The sequence below is a fragment of the Trachypithecus francoisi genome, unplaced genomic scaffold, assembly GCF_009764315.1.
Source record: "Trachypithecus francoisi isolate TF-2019V2 unplaced genomic scaffold, Tfra_2.0 Lachesis_group1, whole genome shotgun sequence".
Taxonomy (NCBI): Eukaryota; Metazoa; Chordata; class Mammalia; order Primates; family Cercopithecidae; genus Trachypithecus; species Trachypithecus francoisi.
This window is the reverse complement of record NW_022681454.1, coordinates 109,833,519-109,845,569: the sequence shown is the minus strand read 5'-3', so window position 1 is coordinate 109,845,569 and position 12,051 is coordinate 109,833,519. Positions and strand designations below refer to the sequence as shown.

General features: G+C 35.2%; 1 protein-coding gene across 30 annotated transcripts in view; it reads right to left on the bottom strand.

Annotated features, from left to right (window-relative positions):
• Positions 1-12,051, bottom strand: part of ANK2 (ankyrin 2) — a 715,648-nt gene that overhangs the window by 183,394 nt on the left and 520,203 nt on the right. For all 30 annotated transcript variants that reach the window (XM_033215055.1, XM_033215039.1, XM_033215046.1 and 27 more), the window contains 2 exons: positions 4,862-4,960; positions 2,190-2,288 (listed from right to left, as the gene is read on the bottom strand). In XM_033215055.1, coding sequence (XP_033070946.1) covers positions 2,190-2,288; positions 4,862-4,960 — 198 coding nt within the window. The remainder of the gene's footprint in view (positions 1-2,189; positions 2,289-4,861; positions 4,961-12,051) is intronic.

Below are 12,051 nucleotides of genomic sequence, written 5' to 3'. Positions count from 1 at the left end.
ACTATGTAGGTGGTTATGATGCAGACTAAAGTTTGAGAACCTCTGTCTAAAGCAAAAAGATGTTCTCTTGATATAAAGAAAGGTTTGCCAGCATTGGGATAGCTCAAGAAACTAAAAACAGAACCACCATTAGACCCAGCAATCTCACTATTGCTTTGAGTAACTACCAAAAGCAATACCACTTTTGGTATTTACCCAAAGGAAAAGAAATCGTTACATCAAAAAGACACTTTCACTCTTTTATTATTATTATTATTATTATACCTTAAGTTCTAGGGTGCATGTACACAACGTGCAGGTTCGTTACATAGGTGTACATGTGCCATGGTGGTTTGCTGCACCCATCAACCTGTCATCTACATTAGGTATTTCTCCTAATGTTATCCCTCCCCCAGCCCCCACCCTCCGACAGGTCCTGGCATGTGAAGTTCCTCGCCTTGTGTCCATGTGTTCTCATTGTTCAACTCCCACCTATGAGTGAGAACATGTGACACCTGTACTCTTATGTTTACTGCAGCATTATTCACAGTAGCAAAGTCGTGCAATCAACCTAAGCATTCATCAATGGTTGACTGGATAAAGAAAATGTGATACATATACACCATAGAATACTAAGCAGCTATAAAAGAGAATGAAATTACATCCTTTACAGCAACATGGATGGAGCTGGGGGCCATTATCCTACATGAAATAACTCAGAAACAGAAAGTCAAATACAGCATGTTCTCATTTAGAAGTGAGAGCTAAACAATGAGTTCACATGGACATAAAGATGGAAATAATAGACACTAGGGACTCTAAAAGTGGGGAGGGGGATAGGGGACTGAGGTTGAAAAATTACCTATTGGGTACAATGTTCACTATTTGATTACATAATATATCCATGTAGTAAACGTGCACATGTACCCCTTGAATCTAAACAAAATAAAGTTTAAAAAAGAAAAGTTGTGAATCACTTATGGTGGAGCAGTAGCTTCTGCAGGGACCTTTCTCTCCAAGCCTAAAATGCCATTATACTTTATAAAAATACAGATATTCTTTATAGAAGGTATCAAATTATAAAAATTTCATCTAGTAAGGGTTTTAGACTAAGGCATATTCTCAATACATGTTAAAACATGGATGTGCATCCAACTGAATGTTTGAGTTGTAAGGAAAAAAATGTGGCTAATTAAAATAGCATGATATTACAAAGATAAAAATAATGTCTTATCTATCATAATTTCAACAGATTTTCCCCAAAATTAAAATCAAAGAAAATAGGGCTGATTTAACCTTTGCCTTTTGTATTTTCTAGGTCCAGAACTTGTGCCATCTCTAGAACTAGAGCCATGCCTAGGTAATGAATGAATGAACTATATAGTTAATACATATTCCTACACAATGGCCTTCAAAGGCAAGCTGGTGAGGTTATCCCAAAGAACAGATGGAACAGAGCTGGCGCATTTTGCTAATATCCTCCATGATATAGTCTGTGTTATCAGAAAAGCAAAAGAGAAAACCCTAAAAATAGACAGAATGAATTTTATCATAAAGATATATTTCTCAATCCCCACATGCATACATGGTATAATAGATATCAACAGTAAAGCTTTGGGCAAAACAATGTTTTCTCCCCTTTTCCACCAGAAAAAAAAAAGGGGGAGGATCAAGCTTATAGTATAATTTTGATTAAGTAATTACTGTGTAATTTTTTTCTTAATTTCATTTTAAAACCATACATTTCCTATTTATTATTAGTAAAGCTCACATTGAGGGTGTAAAGTGACCAAAGTAGTGTTATTCCCACCTTATAGCAGATTTTCCACTGGAATGTAAATCTTTCAAGAATATTTTCCATTTACAGAAAGAGAATACTTTTATAGAGTAACACGAAACTTGCATGAATAATTCATATTTCTCAGATGTCTCTGTCATTCTGAAAAAAAGCACTTTATATTCTTTTGAAAAATACTTAGAGACAATGATAGACTTACATTTGTCAAGTGCTAAGTTACATTAAAAGGGAGATCATATGTTGAAAAAATAAACTTCATCATAAAAGTTAATAAAATAATTTGGCTAAAATAAATAACAAATCACTTATAATAAATTTATCAGTAAAACAGCTAGTTAAACCCATTAAATCAATTTCACAAAACTGTTCTAATTTAAATGTATGCACATCAGGGAAAATCTGAATGGAATACCTGAGACTGTGCATTAATATTGGCTCCTTCCTTAACAAGAACTTTGACAACTTCTGCTTGTCCAGCCAAAGACGCAATGTGAAGAGCGGTATTTCCCTTCTGTTTTGGAGAAACAAAATAGGAAATGTTCAAGGTTTCTGAATTTTGCAGAAATCAAAATGTGCAGGCATTTTCAACTTCGCTAATCACTTTAACTGATTAAAATTTGTTATTTTATCAAGATAGTAGGCCACTTACGAAGAGATTAATTTTTACCATCAAAAAAAAATTTTTTGGCACCTCATATAGTGTCTTCCTTTTCTATTTTCAAAATATTGGTTAGTGCTAACACGGAATGACTGTGTTTTCAATGAATCAAAAATTTGCAGGGGCTGTGTGTGTATGTGTCAGTATCTCATGAGATTCATGCAATTTAATCAACAACTAAAGAATCCTACTGCAAAGAAATACTAACTAAAAAGAAAGTTTACTGAAACATTGAGTTTCTTTCACCTTGCAAAGAAACCTAGGAATTTTTAGTGGTAGAGAAACGGATGGTTTATAGTTGTGTTTGCAGTTAACTAGGGCACTTGGGAATATGTTGGGAATAAGAAAAATAAATTTTACATAAATCATAACAGTACCAATGATTTTCTACCATTTGCTGCATCGAAATTTACCACCCACAACACTAATACCAATGAAAAATAATTTAAACCTTTTGTGAAAATAAAATAAAGGCCAAGAGATTAAAAATACCTGTGATGTGATTAAAATAAATAACAAAAAGAAAAAAAAAAAAAAAGAAACCAGTATATTCCAGGCCATAAGTTTGGACTCTAGTTCTCTTTCTGTCTCCAGCTCACTGTGGGAGCATTAGGCACTCACTTAATATTTGGGGGCCTCAGTTTTTTTCTGTTTAAAAACATGAGATTCTTTTCTGGGAAATTCTACAATTCTAATCTATGATTAAAAGTAAGCCTAATTTTTAAAATATCAATAGAGTTTAGAAGAAAGGAAAAACAAAAATAGTAATAAACACTTAAGCAAGCAAAAATAATTGGCTTAATGAATACACTATATTAACGTGGGCAACTGCACACCATCTCATACCAGTCAGAATGGCTATTATTAAAAAGACAAAAAATAATAGGTGTTGGTGGGGTTGTACAGTGGCAGCCTCAAACTCCTAGGCTCACGTGAGTGCTCCTCATGCTACAGCCACCAATGTAGCTGGGATTATAGATGTGAGCCAGTGAACTGGGCTTCAAATAGATATTCTTTAAATATTTGTTTAAAATATATTTGATGTGCTAGAGAGAAATGTTAATAAAAATGTTACTCTTTCTTTATGTTCAAAGTAAGAAATGTATTGCATATAGTGAATTCCCATGTTTACTTCTGTGGAATTGCCAAAAATTGTTAGTTTGTTTTTGTTTTTTAATTTCTGCTAGAATTGCTGTTTAGTATACTACAAGCAGAACCAATGCACATTTTGGCAATTATGTATGAGGCATTGGAATTCCAGGTTAACTGGCCATGTTTCAAATTTATTCTTGTACTTTTTTTTTGTTTGATTACTCCAGATAAGACTAGTGTCCCATCTAGAGACCAGAGTGTCTGACTTCTCTCTCTGCATCTTCCACAGCCATATTATCACGCTCAAGGCTTGGTCAGCAGGCTTGGCTCTGATTAGCACTGTATTTTTCCAAATAAAATTTTACCTTCAAGAGATAAAGATTGTTGCCATTGATGATAGTTTTTTAAATGTATGTTGTTTATGAAATGAATCGTCGACAAGTTCAAATATGTTTTAGCAAAAGCAGCATCAAGGAACAGTTTCTGGTTTACCAAGCGTTCCGTGCATTTCTTTAAAAATGAGTCCAATTTCCTTACCAAATACATTATGATGATAAAATCTAATATTACCCTGATAATTCAATTCATGACCCAAAATCTGTTTTCTTATTAGAGTATAAAGGATTCCGCATAGTCTCATACCAAACTGAATGTATACATTTAAAATTACTTGTTCAATTTCCATAGAGAAATTTCCCACATCAGTTTATTTTTAAAAAATGAATTAACCATAGGAAAACAGGTGCTACTGTCTACAAAGGATTATGTGAATCTCGTCCTCTTTGTAAGTCAAAGGGGGAAAGATGAAATTTTAAAAACCAGGTTTACAGATTTTTCAGACTCATGTCCCATAAGTCTTTAAATGAAACAATTCACTCTGCAGAGTTTAATGGAGAGGGTTTTAATTTTAATTCTGCAGGTTAAGAATCTCGGTATTCTAGCCAACCTCTGAAATGTACAAGAGGGAAAAGAAGCTTTAAGTGGGTGAGGTGTGGTGGTTCACACCTATAATCCCAGCACTTTAGGAGGCTGAAGCAGGAGGATCGCTAGAGCCCAGGAAGGCAACATAGCAAGACCTCACCTATACTAAAAAAATATTTTTAAATAAACTGGGCATGGTGGTGCACACCTGTAGTCTCAGCTACTTTAGGCAGCTGAGGTGGGAGGGTAACTCGAGCCCAGGAGGTGGAGGTTGCAGTGAACCATGATTGTACCACTGCACTACTGCCTGGGCAACAGAAAGAGACCTTGTCTAAAAAAATACATGAAAATGAAAAGCTTTAAATAACTCTCGCTTTTGTAAGGAAAACATATTCTACCAGCATGAATATTACCTTAGTGGCAGAATCCACAGAGGATCCTCTTCCCAGCAGCTCCTGCACCAGCCCCACGTGGCCTTCCTTGGCAGCCAGATGGAGAGCGTTGAGTCCATTCTGAGAGAAGAAACAAACAAGGTTTCAAGAAGTGAAGTAATGAGGCAAACAGTGTCCTGCCAAGCATATAACCCAGAGAACAGACAGACTCTGATCTCTCTTTTTTTTTTTTTCCCTTTTTGCATTAGAATCTTGAATCTATTAATTTAGGAGAGACTAATTTCAGTGTTTTTGATTCAGAGAGGCAATAAGGTAAGTATTCATTAGAAACATGAATTTTGGCAACTTCATTTCAACAAATTTTTTTTAAACTAAGGAATCTCTAAATTTTTTAAATGATTTAAAGAGAACAATTTTATATCATTTATTGTATTGGTGCAAAATTAAATTCTGCCCAGTTTCTGGAACATGTACAGCTTTAGATTTTTTCAGTCCTTTTGTATCTCAAAGCAGCACTCTGCTAAGTGCTATTCACACTTATGAAGATGTACTCCACACCTCCTAGGATTTATAGACAACAGTTATACCTTGATTAATATCATAACTAACTCACTCTAACTAGCTACTCAGTGACTCAAAATACTGACCAACAATTTGGAAGAAACTTAGAAGAAAATTAATATGATTTTAAAAATCAAGAACAAATTTTTAAGAGGAAAGTATTAAGTTAATTCAACCTGAAAAACAGAATAAATGTTAGTTTCTTCATCTTCAAAACAAGGATTAAAGTCTTCAACTGACACAGTAGTAAAGCTTAAACAGAGCAATAGAAATAAAGTGACAATTTAGCAGCTGGTACATGGTGCCAGTTATTAGCTTCCATAGCCCATTTGTCTTATACAGATGGTATTCTAATATTGATACTGAATAAATTAACATTTTTCCCATGCAAACTGAAATACACTGTTTTACACATATCATATAGACTCAAGTAATGCTACAAAATGTTATTTCATAATAATCTCAGAAGCTAATCATAAATGTTTTTGGATGTTGAAATGGAATATAGAAATTATTTACATTATGTAGATTGTTATAGAAGAGTACTTATCTAAGAATGACTGTGAGTCATACTTGGAATGTAAAAAAGAAAAAGTTGTACTAAATATGAAGGTTATAGAAACTGTCCTTCTTCTTACATTGTAACATTTAATAGTAATAATAATAATATTTCATTTTTAATTCCTGACTACTGAGTTGAAGTCAGTCAATAAAATGATCTTATTATGATGCTAGAGTCAGAGAACCAAGACAGTCTTGCTATTCTTGATAGGGCCTCCAAATTTCGAGACAAAAGACCTGATAATGATATATAATATGATCAGATTTATAGTTCAGAGATGTGCTATCTAACAGTCTTCTATTGAAATGTAAATTTATGAGGGAATAATTTTAACATTGTAATTTGGGGAAGCTGCATCACGGTATAGATTCACTTCCAGCGATGTGCTACATATCTATCAGTTTCACTGTGTCAGGTGATAGACTCATTTCTAGCAATGGTTTAAGTATCTCTCAATTTTATATATACTGCATACCAAATGGGAAACAACAAAGCAGGCTACTGTTGATAAGTCATTGATATTGACTTTATGTAAGTTAATGTTGATAAAATAACATGAACTTAGTCTTTTGACACAATCAGCAAATATTTATTGAGCTCTTGTTGTGAGCTTGATATTGGGCTTTGCAGATCTGTGAGTTCCAGGTGTGATATCATCTTTGATACCACAACTTCAGAATAATGCTATTTCTATATAATACCATTAAAATGGCTAAAAATACCAGGTAGATTTTTTAAAAAGATGATAATGCTACATTGAAACAACCATGTGCACATTAATCCTAAAGAACAAAGTTATCTTTTTTGTTTAGCAATTCTATCAAATTTTATAAAGCAGTATTTTAACATTTTGTTCATAATCAGATTTATAATAAGCTCTATTCACTATTTCTCTTGTTGATTTTATGAATATTTTCTCCATTGACCGCCTTTCTATGATCATATAAAGCTAGTGGATGACCCCAGGTAGAACAGATAGCCAATAAAAATTTTCATGGAACCATTTGAGTGTTTCTGATATACACAGAAAAACCACAGAGGAGTCCATTTGGAGAAGTTAAGGAACAGATTCAAGAAGATACAGCTAAACTTACATGAAGGGTAAATGTTTGCATCATCATCCATCAAACTGTTTTTCACCTTATTATAAATTCATAATTAATACAAACTTATTTGTAAATCCATAAGCATTCGCTAGGTGCCCACTAAGTGCTCAGCTCTCAGTGCTGGGTTCCAAGCGAGAAGTAAAGGACACATTATGTAATTTTTATCCCCATAAATATTTGGCCCCCAAATACTTATTATTAAACAACTGAAAATCAACTACACAGTAGCATATATTGTCAATGATTTAATTTTCAGATCTCTGGCTGCCCTGCTTTGCATATGTTACATGTTGAATTAAGAGTTTCACAGTCTAAGTCTTTTGTATATCAGAAAAGTACAACTAACTTATATAACATTTTTAAATCAATGAAAATGTAAATATTTAAGTCTCTAATCCATCTTGAATTAATTTTTGTATAAGGGGTAAGGAAAGGATCCAGTTTCAGCTTTCTACTTATGGCTAGCCAATTTTCCCAGCACCATTTATTAAATAGGGAATCCTTTCCCCATTTCTTGTTTCTCTCAGGTTTGTCAAAGATCAGATGGCTGTAGTTGTGTGGTATTATTTCTGAGGACTCTGTTCTGTTCCATTGGTCTATATCTCTGTTGTGGTACCAGTACCATGCTGTTTTGGTTACTGTAGCCTTGTAGTATAGTTTGAAGTCAGGTAGCGTGACGCCTCCAGCTTTGTCCTTTTGACTTAGGATTGTCTTGGCAATGCGGGCTCTTTTTTGGTTCCATATGAACTTTAAAGCCTAATACCATAAAAACCCTAGAAGAAAATCTAGGTAGTACCATTCAGGACATAGGCATGGGCAAGGACTTCATGTCTAAAACACCAAAAGCAACGGCAGCAAAAGCAAAAATTGACACATGGGATCTAATTAAACTAAAGAGCTTTTGCACAGCTAAAGAAACTACCATCAGAGTGAACAGGCAACCTACAGAATGGGAAAAAATTTTTGCAACCTACTCATCTGACAAAGGGCTAATATCCAGAATCTACCAAGAACTCAAACAAATATACAAGAAAAAAGCAAACAACCCCATCAAAAAGTGGGGAAAGGATATGAACAGACATTTCTCAAAAGAAGACATCCATACAGCCAACAGACACATGAAAAATGCTCATCATCACTGGCCATCAGAGAAATGCAAATCAAAACCACAATGAGATACCATCTCACACCAGTTAGAATGGCAATCATTAAGAAGTCAGGAAACAACAGGTGTTGGAGAGGATGTGGAGAAATAGGAACACTTTTACACTGTTGGTGGGATTGTAAACTAGTTCAACCATTATGGAAAACAGTATGGCGATTCCTCAAGGATCTAGAACTAGATGTACCATAGACCCAGCCATCCCACTACTGGGTATATACCCAAAGGATTATAAATTACTCTACTACAAAGACACATGCACACGTTTGTTTATTGCGGCACTATTCACAATAGCAAAGACTTGGAATCAACCCAAATGTCCATCTGTGACAGACTGGATTAAGAAAATGTGGCACATATACACCATGGAATACTATGCAGCCATCAAAAAGGATGAGTTTGCGTCCTTTGTAGGGACATGGATGCAGCTGGAAACCATCATTCTTAGCAAACTATCACAAGAAGAGAAAACCAAACACCGCATGTTCTCACTCATAGGTGGGAACTGAACAATGAGATCACTTGGACTCGGGAAGGGGAACATCACACACTGGGGCCTATCATGGGGAGGGGGGAGGAGGGAGGGATTGCATTGGGGAGTTATACATGATATAAACGTCATGCACATGTACCCTAGAACTTAAAGTATAATAAAAAAATAAAAAATAAAATAAAATAAAATAAAATAAAATAAAATAAAAAAAAAAAAAGAAAATGTAAATATTTGGGAGAAGCCAATTAAAATATATGAGCTCTTGAAAGTTTTTGAAAGAGGTTAAGAAAGAGATAGAGAGAAAATGGACACATCCAAAGGCAGTAATTGCGAAGGAAAGTGAAACTCGGTCTCTCAGTCCTCACTACCACTCTGAACGGACTTCAGTGTCAAGATTCCCCCAAGCCAAGAACTCTTCTCAAGATGAAATATGTGCCATAAATATAGATACAAATAGTTGTGAAATATTACTACAATTTCACTGTGCCATTAGTATAAATGACAATGGCAAAAAACATTTTTTTTTTTTTTTTTTTTTTTTTTTTGAGGCGGAGTCTCGCTCTGTCGCCCGGACTGGAGTGCAGTGGCCGGATCTCAGCTCACTGCAAGCTCCGCCTCCCGGGTTTACGCCATTCTCCTGCCTCAGCCTCCCGAGTAGCTGGGACTACAGGCGCCCGCCACCTCGCCCGGCTAGTTTTTGTATTTTTAGTAGAGACGGGGTTTCACTGTGTTAGCCAGGATGGTCTCGATCTCCTGACCTCGTGATCCGCCCGTCTCGGCCTCCCAAAGTGCTGGGATTACAGGCTTGAGCCACCGCGCCCGGCCAAAAAAAAAAATTTTTTTTTAAATGACAATGGCAAAAGAAATAATCTATACAATGAAGAAAAAAATCAAATTAAAAATGAAAATGACACACTTACATGTTCTCTATCCATTCTCACTCCTTACGCCCATATATCTTTTATCTGCACTTTTCCCATCTCTTCCACAGCAGCTTCTCTAAACCAAGGGTACTTATTCACTGTGGTGGGGTTAAGGATGTATTTAGTTTTTTATGAAGATCAGGAAAAGCAAAGTACATGATGCACCATCTTTGTCAGACACAGTTTAACTGAACTGACTGTGTCCTTGGCTGGTCTCCACAGTTTCCTGATTTAACAAACTAAATCAAACTATAGGTGATAGAAGAAGATATGTGTTTTATTAGTTACTCTCAGGTCTTCAAGGGTTTCTTTTAAATTCCCAAATGATAATTTAATGTGGTATTTACTAAACCTTCATTAATTTAAAAATATTTACAATGAGATTTGGAATTCGGCTGTTCAGGTTACTGGTTATTTCACAGTGAAAGGGCTAGAATAAGAACGCTTTGAAGATGTCACTCTATATAGTCCACTTCATGATCTCCACTTCATCCACAGTGGGGTCCCGTCTAGCTCCCTTTTTGGCCACTGATCTTTTCTCTCTGTCTAGCCCCATCAAGGGCTTTTTTTTTTTTTTTAAATAATACAATCCCTAAAATATAGGGAATGACACTGAATATGGTAGTGAATTAGCCTGAGAGAAGAAAAAACTGTAAAAATTAGTCTTCAGAATCTTACTAAAATCAAGAAAAATGAAGAGGTTATGAGTGCTGAGAAATATTTGATGAATGAAAGAATAAGAAATGTTAATGACATAAGAATCACTATTACATTTTACATTTTACATATATTATATGACAGCATATTTTATTATATTTTACAGAAGATGACACTAAAATTCTCAGAAGTCAAGTGGTTTGCCTCAAAGATCACTATAACTTATAAAAGGAAGAGCAAAAAATTCAAACTCAGATCTATCTGATTTCCAAACCCATGCTTTTTTATTTAAAATAATTAAATGCTAAACCAGTATTTCAGACTGTAGGTCACGATGCATAAACTGGTCATAGATTCAATCTAATGGACTGCTAATCAGCATGGTTCAAATCATGAAGTAGCATAAAGAAAAACAGCGTGCACTGTGGGTAGCAAGTATTGATTTTGAGGGGTTTTTGGTAAAACTTTTTATACACACACATCTGTGTGTGTGTGCACATGCAGGCATGCTCTGGATTACAAAAAAGCTAAAGAAGTTTAGTCAAGACCTGAGACAGGAGGTCATCTTGGGGAAACTAGATGACCTTTTAGATCAAGTAAATAAAACATTGGTACTCACAAAGATCACTTAAGGGAGGATAATGGACATTTAGAAATGGTTTTGTTGGACCTAGATGACAGGTTGATAGGTGCAGCAAACCACCATAGCACATGTATACCTATGTAACAAACCTGCACGTTCAGCACATGTATCCCAGAACTTAAAGTAAAATTAAAAAAAAAAAAAAGAAAGAAATGGTTTTGTTGGTAGGCTTATTTGAGTTTTCTGAAATTAATTTTCATTTTAGATGGGTGTTGTGATGCAAATAAGAGGATTGACAATGGGATGAAGCAGAATTCTTCATTTTGAGAATATTGGCTAAATCATGTCCATATTTGGGGTTCTGAGAGGGACAGTGGCAGAGTGGAGAACACAGGCATTGGGCAACAGGAAATCTGAGCTCCCATGCTGTCTCTCCAGTCCTAACAATAGGATTTAAGGTTTCTTCAATAGTAAAAAGGGAAAATGTCCAACTCTGCCTACCTCAGATAGTTATTTAAGAGTATAAAATAATGTAGGTTAATTCTGTTTGTAATGTATGAAGTAATAAACAAATGTAAGGTATTCTTATTTCCTAGTTAGATGCAAACAGTAATACATGTATATATTCCTGCTCTCCCCATCCACAGCCCTGCCAATGTTCCATCACTAAGATTTGGCTAAATGTGATGAGATGAATTGAGTATTTTTGTGTTCAACATACGTTTACCCAGGCTAGCGAAAGTATTAATGTATGCAAAAGTGATTTATCTTTTAAAAGTATTTTGAATTACAATAAAACCTAGGAAGTAGACTGGTAAAAGGAGCTTGGTTTATTAGTAGTCACCCTTGTCAATAATTCAGACAGTTGCAATTTTACTACTGAACTCTATTTCAACTCTATTTATGTATTTATTTATTTAATTTTTTGAGATGGAGTTTTGCTCTTATTGTCCAGGTTGGAACGCAGTGGTGCAGTCTCAACTCACTGCAACCTCCGCCTCCCGGATTCAAGTGATTCTCCTGCCTCCGTCTCCCGAGTAGTTGGGATTACAGGCGCGTGCCACCACATCTGGCTAATTTTTTTCGTGTTTTTAGTAGAGACGGGGTTTCACCCTGTTGGCCAGGATGGCTTCAAACTCCTGACCTCAGGTGATTCTCCTGCCT